General features: G+C 39.5%; 1 protein-coding gene across 1 annotated transcript in view; it reads left to right on the forward strand.

Annotated features, from left to right (window-relative positions):
- Positions 1-17,995, forward strand: part of EML4 (EMAP like 4) — a 95,303-nt gene that overhangs the window by 40,867 nt on the left and 36,441 nt on the right. The window contains exons 6-8 of the mRNA XM_075706694.1: positions 2,910-2,935; positions 3,379-3,411; positions 16,064-16,187. Coding sequence (XP_075562809.1) covers positions 2,910-2,935; positions 3,379-3,411; positions 16,064-16,187 — 183 coding nt within the window. The remainder of the gene's footprint in view (positions 1-2,909; positions 2,936-3,378; positions 3,412-16,063; positions 16,188-17,995) is intronic.

Here is a 17,995-nt window from a genome sequence, read left to right on the forward strand (position 1 = left end):
TTGAGTGTAAATATATTTTAATGTTGTCCATTTGGGTTAGTGGAATTAGGCATTATGAGTTAAGATTTATGGCTTAATGCCACTGTTGTGAAGCTTCCAACCAATTTTTTCCTAATTAAAACTGATTTGAAAATGCAAGTGTATTTCCTTGAAGTTAACCTACTGGATTTGACATAGTATGTGTGTTTCTAAAGTAGACTGTAATAGTAAGAATATACTTCTATGATTTCAGGTAGGTTTCTCAAATTAACTGTTTAATGGGTTCCTGATTGCAGGTTCTAGATAATAGGCAGGGATCTTCTTTTCAGCTTCACCTACAGCAGATGTGCTGTAGCCCATCATTCCTCCGATCTCTTCTTCAGCAGCAGGTTTTCTCAGTTTGTGGTCTGCAGTGGAGGCCTCACTGGGGATGAATAGCACAGAGTAGTTACTTCTCCTACTCCTGTCAGCACAGGGACAAGAGTTGGTTTTTTTCTGTAACTCCACGTTGTTGACCCCTATTGTGACCCACTTCTTGTCCTCAATACTCTTTGCCAATTGGGCTTCCCACGTCATATTCACACACTTAGTTTCTTTCTTTGACTTCGTTGAAATTTTGCTGAATTTGTTGAAATTGTTGTGTTGACTTTCTGACTGACCCCTCTCCTATTTGCCAAGATCCCCCCAACATACCGGCAGCTTCTCCCAGCTTGATGTCACCTGCAGATTTCATACATCTGCTCATTAATCTTCATTCAAATAGCCATTAAGTGGTCCAAGGCAGAACTACCTGAAAACCCCTCCCACTATGACAAATAATACTCTCAGACCTTTCAGAGGAATTTCCAGTCTTTTTATGACCGTGTCTGTAGTGCTCTCCTTAGCTTGCATATAAGACTGTCAAATACATACTTAGAGTCAAGAGCAGTGCAAGTGCATTCCTTCTTTCCTAGGAATGGGAAGAACAAAAACATCTTAAATTAATCTTGGGTGTGGATATCAGCACATTTACTAAAAGCTTTATGCTTAGCCTGAAGAGTTCTGCAGAGCAGTGAAGTGCTGTGTGTGAGGGATTGTGGGTTACATATTTTGCAAGTATTTCTTATCCTTTTATAATTGATTTTCACTGTTGGAATTTAAAAGCCCTTTGGCAATTTAAATTATAGCAGGGTACTGCTAGATAATATTTTGGAATGAAAAAACCCTCTGTCTTGATTTCTACTTACCAAGTTTCTTTTCTTGGTTTTTGTTATGCTACTAAAGTGTCTTTCACAATGTGGTATATACTTCAAATTTGCTAATTAAAAAAAATTTTTTTCTTTTACTGACATTTTGTATATTGGTTCAGGCATGGTCAAAATAGAGGTATCTTGTTTCATTTTCCTGTGATTCTGCTTATTTTCTAACAGACTTTAAATGCTGCCCTTCTGTAGTCTCTAACATAGGAAAAAAAATCAGGTATCTAAAAAAAGAGCGGACAAGGAAAGATTTGGAGTAATTATTGTTAGAGAAAGTTGTCTGTTCATAACTTGAAGCTGTTGTATCTTAAAGTATTTGGCAAAAACTAAAGCTTCAAACGTTATCAATTGTAGACCATCACCTGATTGAAGACTGGGTGTTGTATTGTTTATGTACCTTGTTCTTATGCTCACATTTATAATAAAAGCACTATTTGCATTCAAGAGCACACACTAATACTAATTTCTTTGTTACATCCTGTGTGCCCAGTTTCTAAAAGAATTGGTATTGTGCAAAAGCATATTGTTATATTGCATTTATTGTTCCCAGTTAAGAAACGTTGGCCTAATCTGACTGAAGTTACCCGAGTCTTGTGCAAGGGAATAGAATTCAGCCCCTAATGTGGGCCCCAGGACAGAAATGTTTTACATATGCTTTGCGCTACCAGCCCAGGATATGAACTTTGTTTAGTAAGCTTAGTCTTTAAGCCAGCACTGGGCTGTAAATCAGTCTGATAAAGCCATAAGAAGTAAGAGGGTTCCCATGGCAGACCATCATTCAGTGTTTTTCAGGCAAGCCTGGGAATCCAGTTTTAATTTTTCATTTGGCAGTGTGGTGAAGGGTGATTCTACCAATAGCCAGAGATGACTTTCCTTATGCATATGCTTGACCCTTTGTCACTGTTACAAAAATTTGACCTCCATCCAGCTAAAAATACTGGATGCCACTCATACCATCCTGCTGAATTTCAAATGAATTCAAGAGAGGGGTTTTTTTTATGTAATACATTCTCCCGTAAAGGAGTATTTTTCCGGTAAGAAGTAGGTCTGATGCTGCAAATTAGTATTTCTTCCCTCTTCACAAAAAAGGATTGAGGTTTTTTGTGAGTAGCTCATTCCTGGTTCTGGTGAGGAGAGACGTCTCAACTGCACTCCTTTGAGGACTTGTGTTGTCCGTCCAGTAATGCTGCATGGATCCGGTTTAAATGAAGCTGCAACTTGCTTACATTTAATCCATGTATCCAACAGGGTTAATTCCTAGAAAAATTTGTGGTGTTGTGTGCTGACAGCTTATTTTGACAGGTGTTAAATGCTTTGCATGCAGGCCTAAGGGTGTTTGGCAGCTTAAAACATTTGGTTATTACAAGTTTGCTCTCTCAAAATGGAATATTCCATGCACAAGGAATATGCCCTCCATTATTTATTTTTAAAAGCGTTTTGTAATTCTTTGGCCCTATGGCAAGGGTTCCTAAGACTTTAAGTTACTCGAAAGATACAGTGAACTGCATAAAATAATACGTGTAAAAAAGCACTACGATGACCAAGATTAGTTATTTAGCATCCTGTACTACAGCTACACTGTACACAGAATCTGATGAGATTGCCAAATGCAATAATGTGTAAGAACTAGATGGTGTTGGCTTGATAAGCATTTCACATGTTATTAATGATATTATTTTGAATTTTCCCCAGGCACAAAGATGTCATCATCAGCCAAGGTAAACAAAAACATTTCTTTTTAAATACTGGATGAAGTTGAAAAGATTTGCTTTTGACTGAATAGTATTTTCTCTAAATACATTGGGACGTATGCTTATGAAACAGGGATATAAAGCTAAAATAGCATGAATAATTACTCCAAGAATTCATCTGGCCAAATGTTACTTAAGACCTGTATAAGGATCTTTGAAATTATGGAGAAATGCCTCATCAAATTGGATCTGTAGGAAGGATAGAAATTTTTCGTGGGTGGTGGGAGGATTCGTTTTACTTTTGTGAAACAAAAAAATCATTTTTTGATTATTTTCTCTGTATGTACATAAATAGAGGTTATGAAAACAAGAATCTAAAGTTTTGATCTATATGCCAGTCTTCATCCAAGCAGCTGTGAGTGAGACTTTAGAAATAGTTTTAAGATATTTTATTTCTGTCCCATAACCAGCAAAAATGTCAACTCGTGAAAAAAACAGCCAAGGTAAGAATTAAACTATGCCCTTTGGTTGCTTTCTAATTTAGCGTTCTCACGAATCTTTTATTTGGCTTTTCACCATCAAAGAGCATCAGTGCATGATCTCTTAAAAACTTTGAGCATTTAAATAAGTATTTCAACTTTCTTATTATATACATATGCACATGGCAATCTATGTGGGGATTATTTGGGGGTAGTCTAAAATAAATTACTACATGCATAATATCCTTTGAGAGGAATGTGTGTTCAAGTAAGGTTCTAGAAGTCTTGCATTGTTGCCTAAGATACCAGAATATTAAGAACTGCCAACTAAAAGATTTGTTTTATCTCAGCTTTCTGTCTTGCCAATATTACAACATGCTGATTAGACAAGAACAGAGACTGAAAGTTTTAATATAGTCTCCTAAAATGAAAAATGAGTCTCTTCTAAAGTGTATGTCTTTGCACTGATGAATCTTGCATTCTGTGGCTACCTGCTGCTGCTGGCTTGTTTAGACAGGAAAAGGAGCTGTCTATCTGAACATGGTGGGATGTGACCACAAAAGAAATCCATTCTTGTGTCGCAAAACTACTCTGCTTTGGTGTCCCGCAAACAGTACTGAAGCATGCAGTTTCAAAACTAAAGCATGTAACCCAAGTGCATGCTGTACACAACATGCATCTATGTACAGAGGTCCTCTCTCATGCTTTTTTTCTGCTAATTAACAAATCTGTAGTCTCCAAATTCTGTGCTGTAAGCAAGATTACATTATACACAGTTTGATTACTTTTGGTCTTCTCTGGATTTTCTTTCCAAAAGAAAAAAAAAAACATGCAAATTTTTTGGAAGTTAATATATGAATTGTTGTAATGAAAGCAAAATCGACTTGAATCCAATTGCTTCATCTCTTTCTAATTCACAGAGAAATTACAGATTTAAAAATATTCTAAGTTGATGCTTACCCAAAGCATCTGTCCTTCAAAGACAAGAGCAGTGAAAGAGGGTGCATAAGCATCAGGAACAAAGAAGAAATGTTTCTTTTTGCTGGGTTGCTTAACACCAGCTGTGGAATGGTACATATGTGCAGCAATGGTTACTGTAAAAAGAAAACTAATCAGTAGCGTCCAGACCAGCTGCAATTTAGCTTTGCAAGAATTAAATAAAGCTGTTATATTAAAAACAACCTTTCTACCAAACACAACTTTTCACAAAACCAAGTTGCATACAGCTGAAATACCTTCAATACTAATTCTTTCCTTACAATGTGCTTCTACAATTCTACGTGTTCTGCCAAGAATGGGCTGTCCTTCAGTTCTCTCATCGTGGTAGCTATAACTCACGTGGCCTCGATGTGTACCCTGCTAGCTGTTGTGTTGCTCTGCAGATGATGTGAGCTTTCACTGAATGATGAGCGGGTACCTTCCATGTGTGTCATGCCATAGTCTGTTCAGAGCCCAACTGGAATGAAAGAGAAATATGATGCAGACGGCAGTGGCCTCACGTATATGGAAGATGGAGAGAAAGTCTTGTTGTAGAAAATGCATTTACTAACATTTTAAATACGCATAGTGGCAAAACATCATTCTGCCTTTAACATGGATGGAGTTGTGATTAGCAGGATTCAGCCTCCAAAGATTTTTTTTTTCCCCAATATGGACCAGTGAGTGTGTTTTTGGACAGCTTTTAGTGCGTGCATGTGTGTGTAAGGCCGTGTTAGGTTTTGTGATGTTTACTGCCACAGAAGTAACCACCCTTTAGTTACTGTAGTTGCAGAGGATCCCCCCATCCTTTCCAGTATAAGCTTAGCAATACTCAGCCAGTTCTCTGTAGTGCAGCATCCTGTTCAGGGCAGGTGACTTTAGCCTGGTTTGTACTTGAGAGTTGCCACATAAATAAACCAAATTCCAGCTGGCACCTTGACCCAACCAGTCAGAAAGTTGAAGAGTTGCACAGACAGTTAACATAATTTCTGGAGGTAAATCCTGTGCAGCTGGACAGAGTTGTCTTGGGCAGGGTGGGATGAAGGGTACCCATTGCTCATGCTTTTTGTGCAGGACCTTCCCATTCTGCAGCCCAAAGGCATGAAAAGTTATAGCTGCTTTAACACTCCGTTGTAGCTTGCCAGCCTTTGCCTGTAGAGGCGAGCAGTCTCTTGCGGGGTGTTAATTAAGTTACAGCAGCTCCCCTGAGCTGCTCATTTCACCAGGCTGTATGTGAAACACTGCGCACACCCCCCGGCACACACCTCCTGCGCTAGTGATTGTGTCAATGTGCTTCCTAGAAATAGTATGAAGGAGACTCTTGGGAAGACTGCTGGTGTGCAAACTGTCAAGTTTTGAAGCAAATCTACGTAAAAATACTTCAGTGTTTTTACAAACACTTAAAATAAGTTTGGAAACAGTGAAATTGGAAATTATCATAGCAGAAGGTGTTTGCATGGGATAATAGGATGGAAGATAACAATTCTGTGTAGCTTTGAAGATCCTGGAATTGCTTTGTTTCCTTTTTTTGATTCAGCTATTAAAGAAACTGCTTTGAAACATGTTGATAGAGTACAGTACCACAAAATGTAGAGAAATATGTTTTTGCACGTTTAGTTCTTGGAATCTTATTTTTCTGGCAGCAGAAGTTACTGCAATATTATCTGCTTAGTGACTATCTGTGCACGTTCATTGTGATTTCTGTTGGTAGCATGTGTTAGCTGTAAAAGTGAAAGACTTGAGGGAGCAAGTGAGACTCCTAGATGAGCTTCAGTAGTGGAAGGCATTAGCTTCGCTGTCTGAATTGGCTTAGGTACGGGGTCCCCCAGAGAGCGTGCTGCACGTGTTGCATGTAAATGTCAGGAAGACCTGGGCAATTCTCTCCTCCTGCCAGCAGCAGCAGCATGGGGAGCCGCAGCCTGCAGCTGCCTTGCAGGCAGTCACTTGAGTTTCCTCTGTTCAGCACCATGCTGAGGCCATGCGTGTTACCAGTGTTCGTCATGTACCTTCTATCTCAGTACCCAGTTTTGTTCCCTCAGTACCTTTATCTCTCCCACTTGGGTTGAGTTGCATTTACTCCACGTTAAGGTTAGTCCTGAGCTTTATGCATCTGGGTATATCCTGAAGCAGAGGTAATACAGACAGGATTGGTGATGCCAATCCAAGGAGGGAAGTATTACACACACTTCCATACATTTGCTGAAGAGATTTTTGGGTTTAAGTTTTTCAGCTTATTTTTGAACATTTGTTTGTTTATCCTTGTAAACCAGGACAACCTTTTTACAATAAAATCCAGTACCAAGGAGGTATTAAAATTCTGTGAAAATCCAATAAACCTGTGGGTGAAATGAACAGGTGCTTACTACAGCCTTAAAAGGATGCTAGCTGAAGTTATTCTTTTAAATTCTTTACCAGCAGGTGTTTATAATTGCCTATAAAAGCCATCTTGCTTTTCACTTCAGCAGAGACATTTTTAAAGTATTAATCATAAAGCATTCATATTTTTATCCCCAGAAGTTAAAGACCTGACTTACTTTAAGATAAAAGGTAATTTTTTGTCACTGAGATTCCATGTTTGAGTTTGGTTTTCAGTGATAGCAGCTCCATATATGAATCACTTGTTCACTTATTATAAAGTTTTTGGATGGCAATAAAAACCATATGTGGAAGAATTAATAAAAAAACATTCACTGCATTCCTAAGTTTGTTTCTTTTTAGATTGTGCTTTATTAGTTTCCAGTACTTTTTCTTCTGTTAGTTTAACCACGGTATGGTTCTAGCTTCTCAGAACGGGGCATTCGTGAAGTACACAATGGAACAATTTACCCTGCTGACAGTGTGTCCTCTCCACTGAGAGTGCAAAATTCATAGCTATCTCGGATCAGTTTTTTCATCAGACACAGATTTTCTGTCAGATGCTTATTGAAGGTGCTCACATACCTGAGGGCAAATGGAGGCCCAGTCTGTCTCATTATTATTGGGCTGCTTGCTGTCATTCAGACACAGTGCGTATTACTAAAAACCATAGATACTGTCAGAAAAACAAATTGGTCTTTGGGAGTTTTTATTGTTGATTCTTGGTGAAGGCAGGATTTTATTATTTAAGCAGGAAACATTTAGATACAGACTTCCTGAGCTTGCTTGTTTGTGTCCACTACTCCTTTTTGAGTCTTTTTTTTTTCTTTTAATAAAAAGCTAGAGTTTAATATTAAACTTGAATTATTTCAATGCAAATGGTAACTGTTGTTAATACCTGGATTCTTAATGTCACCTGGTACATGCAAAACCAGGGGTTTAACTATGATTTACTTATCAAGTTATATAAAATTAATAACCAAAGATCTATTAAGAAATCACAGGGCAAAGCTGTAAAATCATTCCGAACCGAGGCAAATCTCTCGTCTTACCTGCTTTTTTCGACTGTTTGCTTTGCATTGCACTCAATAGCGACAGTGCATGTCTACTTGCCAGGTTCAGCAAGCATTGACACATAGCTGAGGGTGAGAGATGGCAGACCTGCAGCCACATTTTAATTCCACTGTAACTTAAAATTTAATGGTCTGGGCATGGTGGCTGAATTTGGTTGTATTTGTCTCTGTGCTGTTAGCACTGGTTTAAATTAGAAACAGGCTTCTAAGCCTTTGTCCCTCAGGTTAGTGGTCCTACAGAGTTCTTGGACGCAGGCCTGAAAGCAGAAAGCTTGTGGGAGAGACGCTATGTGTAGTATTAAAAGACATAACTTCACTGGTCAAGCAACTAGAAGGTGAAGACAGATTAATAAATGCACTCTGGATGTGGTAGTTTATTGTATATTGTTAGAGAGTTCTGCTTGGCCAAGTTAGTTGCAGTCTTTTGGCATTTTTCGTTTGCTTGTAATTCACTTTAAGGGTAAGATTCAGATACTAAACACAAGTAGAACTGAGCTGAGGATTTTGATGCATCAGTCCGTGTTGCCCCTTCAAACTAGATAGGGTGGGACCTATTGAAAAATAGTCATTAATAATTTGCAAGATAAGATTATTGTAGTGATTCCTTAAGAATTAAACTTATAACCATGTGAAAACCAGCTAATTTTATTATTTATTCACTATTACCTACTCTGTGTGTGTGTGTATATATATATTTCTAATTTACTGTATGCTCATTAGGCTTCCCATTATGCATACACTTGCTAGCTGAAGAGCAGTTAATTACAGCACAGACTTGCAGGGCTACCTCGGGGTCTGTCTAAATAATGAGGAATAGTGTGATATAAAATAGTAACTGAGGATGAGGGCTTCTCACGTGCTTCTAGGAAACTACTATGTATTCCTTTACAATTTCATTTTGAGGCATGTTCTTTGGAAACCAGGAGAATTTTGGTTTTGTTATGTCACTGTCTTCAAATTTCTGAAGGATCTGAACACTAGCTTTCATGTCTCCTGAATTGCTCTTCTTTGTAGATACTCCTGAGTTAATCTACAAAGACTTCTTTGATCTTTTTCTCCTCATTTCAGTTCGTATTATTTATTTGCCTCTGAAAACCTTCTGTATTCCCCTAAGAATATGATTCACAGAAAGTAATACATTGCTTAAGTGTCATTGCATGAGTCTTTCTGTGCTGACTTCATGGAAGCACTAATTTCAGCCTTTCAGATGGTTTGTATTGCCATATCTTTGCTGTCTGTTATCACTTGCGGTGTTTTTCATTGGTCTTACCTTCCAGCTTGCTTTCCCTGAATTGCTGCATTTTAAACTTCCCTCCAAGAGTGAATTAATAGGCATTGTTTGAAGTTGAATTTTACTGTTACCTTTGTGCTGCTTTTTCTTTTTCTTCTCCCCCTGCCCGCCCCCCCCGTAAGGCCTAACTCAAAGCTTATATACGTTAATGCGAATCTCCTTTTGATACAAGGAGGCTTAGCAGAAAATTTTCAGCCGTTGTCTACTATTTGTCTACAATTTTGTATTTGCCCCTAGTTTTAGTCCTGGATTCTTAGTGTTGCATGCTTTACCAACAGTTTCCTTGCATGCAAGGTAAGTACGCTGGCTTACAGTGACTGTCGGTGAAGAAGATGCACTTGTTTCCTTGCAGATCAGGCAGGCTTCTAGGGTTCCCTCTCAGTAGCAGCACCTTGTTTCACCAACATATTTATTCCACTCTTCTCTAGCACTCTGTAAACTTCCAAAGAACCCACAGTAGATACCCTGGTTGCTAACATCTGCCTCCGGCGTGTTGGGACCTACTTGGCTTAGTGTTTACACTAATGAACTTAACACAGGAAAGTAGGAGCACTGCTGAAATTTCACTGATGACATGAAGCTGAGAGACCAAACTGATACAGTGGAAGCTGAGATTTTAATACAGTAAGACCTAGTTGTTCCTGAGGCCTGGAGTAGAGTAAGACAAAATTAAATTATTCAAAGTGAAAGGTCACACATGCAGGAGTTGCTAGCAACATTTTAGCTATAAACAGGTCATCTGCCAGAATTAAATGGTGAGGAAAAGGGCTCCAACTGCTGGTTAATCATACAAAGATTGAACCACTCATGAAAACATAAATGCATTCCCAGGATGTATCAGAAGTAATTCTAATGGAGATACGCAACCTTATGGAAAATCTTAATGTATCAAAACCCTGGTAGGTTCTCCTCTGTAACACAACATCCAGTTACAGCCACCCACAATCATAAAAGGTAAATTTGGTGGTGGTGTGGAGACAGACTGAAACTTTATTATGCAAAAAAAGCGTTAAATAGCTGGATTTTTTTATTTTTGCAAAATGAAGGCTGGGAGGAAGAACAGCATGATTGCTGTTTTCATGCTTACCTGATGTGCTTTCAGACAGCAGATGGGCAGACCTGTGCTGAAGATAACAGCCATGCTGTCACATGCACAAAAAGTCAACAACCTGGCCATGCTTTATCGTCACCTGGAAGTCGAGAGGTTCCCAACTATTAGGAGAAGGAGGTTTTTGGATGGTAGTCTGAAAGCAGCAGAGCGTGTTTGTGCGTATCCCAGTGACAGCCAAGTCTCCGCTGCCCAAAGCAAGTGCTGCAGTACCCCGATCAGAGTAAAAACCAGCATGATGCAGGCAGAGAGGGGGCACTGGGGGGCATGTTGTGTATCTGTCGGGCTGGGCTAGGCTGGGCCCGGCTGTGATGTTTCTCCAGCTCATGACAGGGGTTTGCAGAGCCTCGTGGCTGATAGGTGCTCAAATCGACCTTTAGGTGGGCCCTCACCAAGTCGCTGGGCCCTGTGTCGCTCTACCTGAGCCATGTTTTGTAGCCCTTCAGCTGGCTGGGGCCACGGTGTAGTCAGGTCAAGTGTTTCTGCATCTTTGGGGCTGAATTAATAACTTCCCAAGACCTCTGGGGATCCCACAGAGAGCTGAGACCTGCATGGAGCTTGCTTGGGTCCGGCACACCCAGAGGACTCCCCGGTGAGGCTAATAAGCCTGAGCTGATCCTGGGAGCAAAAATTGTGAGTGCTGGTCCTGCGTCCCCTGGCACTTGTGCAAAGAGATTGGTGAGGCTCCAGAGGTGAATTACTGTGGAGCCAAGCAGAGTTTGGCAAGGGCTGTGAAGTTGAGCTCAAAGCTGCACAAAAGCAGCTACAGCTGTTCCTGGTGAAGAGCTGGCCCCTGAACGCTGCATCCACTTGATGCTGCCTTTTGTAGCAACCCTGGGCCTGAGCTATTCCTTTTCATGTGGCATGGATAATCCATGGCATCTGGCTGTGCTATCTACAGAGCTTCAACTGTACTCTTGGGTTGGTTTGATCCATATTTGAAAGTATTTATACGACATCTACAGTTGCAGATTAATTAACTTAGCAAGTGCCAAGGTCCTTTCAGGTATGCCCTCCTGCCCCTTCCCCACCACGCCCAAATGCTTCTGCACGGTGGGTAGTGGGGTCTGAACATCTCTTTATATGGGGTAGAGAATTTTTACTTTCATACTTACTGTTTTCAGGCTGGTAGATACCAGGATTGTATCTACCCCCCCCCCCCCAAAAAAAAACCCCAAACTTCTGACTTTATCTCCCCTATACCCCCTTACCTACGTAACTGTTGTGAGATGACATCTTTTCTTCCAAAAGATCAAGTGAGTTAAAAGAAGTCTTGACATACTGCTTTGTACGTGGAAATAGTGAGAATGCGGGAAAGAAACAGATGGTCTGATGTTCTTGAGCATTCAGTTGAGCCAGTATGCTATGAAAGAGTTAAGTCACTGGTTTTCTTAACTTGCAAATACAAGAATTTGGCCTCAGGCAATTAGTTGCTGTTTGAGAATGGTTTTGTTGATATGCTGCCATCCTCTCTAGTATTTCAAAAGATTTTTACATTAATATTATATCTGCCTTACAGGTTATTCTGATGAAAGGAAATTCAGAGTCTTAGACAAAAATCTTTCAGTGGGTTGTCTCTTTTTTTAATCCTTCCTCTTCTGTAGGGAGAGGCTCAAGTTATACCTAGCCTATGTGTCTCTAACAAGTATGTTAAATATGTATCTTCAGAGGTAATCTTGAATAACATGCAGCTAGCTAATAAAAGCAAAAAAATGTTCTTTAATGGGGAAGTTCAGAGAGCTAATTTGTATCTGAATGCCATGCAGGTAATCTTTTCCCTGAGCTCCAGGAGAGCCTCTTCTCTTCTGGCCAAAGACCTGTCTGAATTCTTTTTGGACTCTTCATCTCTCATCTGCAGAGTCCGACAGGTGCAACTGCCTCCATCCATATGAATTTCAGTTGCAGCTTGTCTCCACTGTTCTAAGCAGTGATAAGAAATTTGATCCTAAATTTGTGGTGTCATTTTGCACTGAACTTGTGGAACCAGAAGTGCCAAGCTCAATGTTAAATCAAGAATTCGACTTGCACAAATGAATGGTCTTTTCTAAATACTCTCAGGCTATGCTGTGCTTTAATTTATAAGAGTGTGAGCGCCAGATTTTAATAGAAAGGTCATTATTAATACGTTACTCTTGGTTTAGCCAGTGTTATTTTATCTCTGTAAAATAGATACTATGAAAAAATATTTTGGTGGAAAAATGAGACATTATTATTGGGAATAATTTATCTAAGCATTTCTGTCAAACTAGTGACAACACCGGTCTAGCTTTTCTCAGCAATGCAATTAAGCAATGCACATTTGGTAAAATAACTGTTGTTTCTAACTTAGCTACTGGGAAGTGATTTTCTTTGTTCTTTGATGTTTGATTTGAGGCAAGTTTTCTACTGTTGTCAGTAGATGGACTCACAGGGTTCTCATTCAAAGAAGCTGTATTTATTCTTAGAAAGAAGTGGGACAACTGTTTTTCATCTTCTCAGCATTTGTACCCTTGATACTGGACTTAAATGGCTCAACTTCCATTGTATTAGTATTCTAAATAAGGAAAAATCCTTATGCATGTGTTAGTTTTACATTGCTCAATTATTACAATTTCTGTTCACAAATTATTTTTTGAGCCTGTGGGGGTTTTTTGCACTAGCTTTCAGTTGTATTTGGACTGTTGTAGGAAAATTCCTTTCTCTTGCCTCCAGTGCCGAGTAAACCTACTACCAGGGTCAAAAGCAACACAAAATTCAAGTAAAATGAATTCTTGGTCTCAGAAGGTTGACTTGAGCACACTAAAAGTGGAAAAGGAGTCACACTAATCATATCTTTTAAGTCTGGGAACTTGGTAAATTTGGTAAATGATGATCTGTTTCATCAAACAAAAAGAATTGTTATAACTGTTAAGCATCAAGAAATCAAACTACAGTGTGTTGAGGAAAAACAAAAGTTTTTGACAAATTAAGCCATATGTATTGTGAAATCTTCAAAGGATGTATCATGCATGTAGTAGAATACTTTTAACTAGCTTACCTTCAGGTGCCTGCATGCATTGACTTAGTTAAGTTTGAGCAATGCTGTGACAAGTGTTGCAAGCATGCAAGCTCATGGGTAGTTCTTTCTCTGGCTAGAAGTTACTGAATATATTATATGATTTGGCCACCATAGATTTTTCAGGTATGTGTCAATGCTGTCCAAGTCATTGGTGTGTGCTAGGATCATCACTGCTGTATTCAAAGCTAGTGCTTTCTGGTGTTTTCAGAGCTGGGGTGGTATTCCACAGAATTTCACACAACTGATAAAATACTCTATGATCAGAAATACTTCTTTTAAATAACCTAGAATATTTACCGCATTTTTTCATTAGACTCATGATTGTCAGTCTTCTATCTTGTCTAGCTGTAGAAGAAGGACCTTGAATGTCAAGAATTCATTTCCAAACTTTGTGCAAGACTGCTTTATATCTTTGGTGGATGCAAATAGTTACAGGGTTTTATTCTCTTATTCTCTTCTGACTCCAGTAAGACAAAATATGTTTCTGCAGTCTGTATAGTAGGGGTAATTTCAAATTCAGAGAAGGTAGAGACCCTGGCTTAAGGTTGGTCTTGCTCACAACTTTGATTATTTCTCAATCTTGACATCTCTAAATGTTTCTGTAAGCAAGAGACTATTTTGGAGTCTACATTGCTTCTGCTGTCACTGAAATTATCTGCTTTCTCTTGCCTTTTTAGATCTCCAAGTTTGACTTGAGCTGTTAAGCTATAATTCTGTGGAAATAAGTCTGAGTTTCTCATAATTTCAATTTTAGATGCTTTAGGGAATGGAAAGCATAGATTGCATATTGATGTAGTCCGAGTAATAATCTTATGCTTAATTGCAGAAATATTTACAAGCATTCCCTGGGTGTTAAAGGAAGACTGCCTCATGTTTGTCTTTTGAAAGAAATATAAAAGTAATTGTTTAAAGATCTTAATTTTAGAGCTCAATATTGGTTGCACCAAATGTGATTAGAGGTTTGTTAATACTGTATTGCTAATTCACAGCTATTCTTCTTCTCCAGTCCTACTCAACTATCTACATTTTGGTTTGGAACTGTGACTTCCCTCTGTCTGTTGTGATTTTCAAATCCCTGCTCATAAAAAATGTCAGTGTTCCAGATTCACAGCAGAATATTATATTACTTTGGGTTTGTGATGTTAGTTACATTAACAAGAGATATTAATTACTAAGGAACTTGACGAGTGAGAAGTTACTACTTCATTGATGCAAAATTAGTGAAATACTTGGGTCTTTGTCATAAGTGCTTTTTGAAATGAAACTCTTGTGTCAGCAGCATTGGAGGCTGGCATTAATTCTTGTGGAATTTGAGGCCTGATTTAACCATAGTTAAACAGCACTACAGTGCTGGTTTTGCTGTGTGGGTAGGGTGTGGAGGCCTTTAAGAGTCTCCAAGGGCTTTTCTGGTATTCTGAAGTTAGAAAATTATTATTGTCATAGTGTGGAGGGAGGAGTCCTGTAGGGCACCTAATATACTGGTTGCAATCATGTATTCCTTAAATCCAGATGATCTACCTTCCGATGCCTAGCTAATGTGTTTGACCAAGCCACTCAGCTACTCTGTAATTACTTTTCTCTGGTGGAAAATAATCTCGTGTTCCTTGAAAAGGAACTCCTAAAGGCTTGTGAAGTGCTCAGATGCCCCAACAGATGCATGTATTTTGTCACGGGTAGACAGTGTCACAGCTGGAGTCACTAGGAGCTTTTGCTTCTTTCCGTTCTTCAGGATATAATGCAATATGCAATAGCATGCAATTGGAATGATTTCAATAAATTAATAATTCAGGTTAGTGTATTAGTTTGCGGTGATACGTAATTTCAGATGATATTCCTCAGCAAAGCTTTTGACACTTTTTTCTACAGTATCCTTGTGTCTTAGCTTGGCTGTTATGGTTTGGAGAGGTGGGCAACTATGTGAGTAAAAGAACCAGTTGGGTTGTTGGCCTCAGAGGGTTGCGGTTAATGGGTCGTACTCTACCTGGTGGCCAATGGATAACAAGTGGAGCCTGCAGGGGTCTGTCCTGGACCGGTCCTGTTTAACATCTTTAGCAATGACCTGGAGCAGGCAACACAGTACACTCTCAAGTTTGCAGGTAACAGCAGACCAGGGACCCAGCTGATGTGCTGGAGGGTAGCGCTGCCACGCAGGGGTGCCTGGGCAGGCTGGAGGGATGGGCTTCCAGGAACCTCGCAAAATCAAGCAAGGACAAACGCCAAGTCCTGCACCTGGGGGAAAGAAGAGGCCCTGGCAGGGATACAGGCTGGGGACAGAGGGGCTGCAGGGAGCAGCTCTGGGGGAAAGGCCCTAGGAGTGCTGGCAGACAGCCAGGTGTCAAGAGAGGTTGTGCCATCTCCATCCTTGGAGGTTTTCAAGACCGGACTAGGCAAAACTCTGAGCAACCTGCTCTGACCTCGTGGGTGAGCCTGCTTTGAGCCAGAGGTTGGATGTAAACACTTCCTGAGGTCCCCTTCAACCTGAAATACCTTATCCTGTGATTCTATGACTACTTATTTATTCAATTTCAGATTTTAATTTGAATTTGAAATTTGCCTTTGTAATTTAATTTGCATGTCTAAAACGTTACATGCTCAGTCTGTTCTATCACAAATTCAGCTAACGCTTCCTATGTGTGTGTGCGCGTGCGTGTGTGTTTTAGTGTTCTGTTTTAAAAAAAAAAAAAAAAAATCTGGGCCTTTACCTAGCTTGCATTTCAAAAATAATTGTTATATTACAAGTGTTATTTGCATCTCTGTGCTTATTGCTGGTTGCTTTTGTGCTTATTTCTTGTGTAAATTTACCACATGATTAATATGCTTTTTTGTTTCAACAGAGGGAGAATATATCAAGATGTTCATGCGAGGTCGACCAATCACAATGTTCATTCCTTCTGATGTAGAAAACTATGATGATATTAGGACAGAGCTGCCTCCTGAAAAGTTAAAACTGGAGTGGGTGTATCCTTGATATCAGTAACTACTTGCTGTTCCCTTTTTGTCTTTTCTTGCCTCCCCCCCCCCCCCCCCCCCCCCCCCCTTTAGAATCTGGTCTTGTGTCTTATCTCTATTCAGAGAAAAAAATTACTTAAAAGTGTGTGTGGGGGGGGAAGGTCAATTTAATATAACAGTTGAAGTGGTTCATAGCTACTGTATAGTATGACTTTAACCTGCAAAATATGTAGGCACAGAAAAGACGTACTTTGTCTTGCTGTTGAAACTAATTGCAGTTTATTTTTAGTGTGAAAGCAAGTGTCTTTGGAGAGTTACAGAGTTTCAAAAATGTCCCCCTCTGCCTCCCACTATATTATGTAGGCTTTGCATTCAGGAACATTGTTGGGTTTTAATCTCTGTTCATTTTTAGGAGGTTTTAGAGCTATGGAAGATCTTTAATTTCTCATTGTCCTTACCTACAGAGCAAGGATTGCAGAAGCAGCCATTCTTTGCACTGCTTCTGTGTTTCAGCTCCAAAGTCAAGGGGTTAATTTCTTGGAGACTAGTTTGCATTGAATGCACTAAATAAATTTTTCATTTGAAGAATGGAGTTGGTGTGTTGCTGACAACAATCCTCCAGGCTTAGTAGATGAGACATTAAGTTCATTATAAGAGACGTGCTTTTGCACATGTTTGCGTCTTCCTGTCACCCCCCCATCTCTGCAGATTCTTCCAGTGAGCTGTGATTGTATAAGTAAGTTTCTTAGTACTTCAGTAAAATAACATGTCTAGGCAGCACTTGAGTTGGTGTAATAATCTCAAGTTTGATCCTTCTGGTGTTGCTGAAAGCAGAAAGATTTTTAGGAACATTGATGATATGCTGTCATATGTCAGGATATGTACAGACAGAGGCTGCCTGTACCTCTCTCAGCACACCTGTTAGTGACTAAGGCATACATATATATTAAGCCACCCTTTGTTACTCACTTTAGGAAGGAAGATTGCTCTATTATTTCTACTGCCTTTATTAACTAATAGATGTTTGAACCAGAGAATGTTGGGTACTTGGTTATGAAGAGCAACTGTGGAGCTCATGTCCTCTGAACTTTTCAGTGAGACTGTGGAAGCTTAGACCATAAAGGAGGAAAGTTTTGGATTAAAAGTCTGACTGGAAGGAAGATGGAGCTCTTACTCATGCTTTGCAAAGCTGTGGTGCCCAGCTTTCCTTCCGTCACAGCTCTTGGGAACTGATGCTGGCACTCATATGACTGTGGAGTGAATTGGGTCAGTCCTTGATCTGGCTGAAATGTAATCTTTTTTTGCAGAGTTAACTTTCTGCAGGATCAACTCATTAATTTGATTTGCCCCACAAACATGCAAGGGCTAGAACTGGCATACTGGAGGAAGATCAGATCTACTTTTTCAGCAGCAATGAGCAGTTTGGACTTAAGAAAACTGATCATGAAATCACACCCTCGGTTAAGTAGGTGCAAATCCCAGTGTGGACACACTTATTTAATGTCCAAGGACCTTAAGTTCAGGTTAAACCAGTTTCCTGCTGAGGGCTAATTAAAGTGAAATAAATCTAGTCTAAACAGACTGTCCATATGTTTTTGGAATCTGTTTAAGGAAATCTCATCCTAAATCAGGCCAGTATACTTATGAGTGTAAGGCATCTTTTGGATACGATGGTGAAGAAAACAATGAGGAAAAGGCAGTAAAATTTATGATGGCTTAATATTGGTTTCCATGAAGTTGCACAAAATTGCTCTTCAGTTTTGGAGACAGAAAGATAAAGCTGCAGAAGATTTTGTACTTTATGCACAGGTTTAGCA

The sequence above is a fragment of the Pelecanus crispus genome, chromosome 3 (assembly GCF_030463565.1).
Source record: "Pelecanus crispus isolate bPelCri1 chromosome 3, bPelCri1.pri, whole genome shotgun sequence".
Taxonomy (NCBI): Eukaryota; Metazoa; Chordata; class Aves; order Pelecaniformes; family Pelecanidae; genus Pelecanus; species Pelecanus crispus.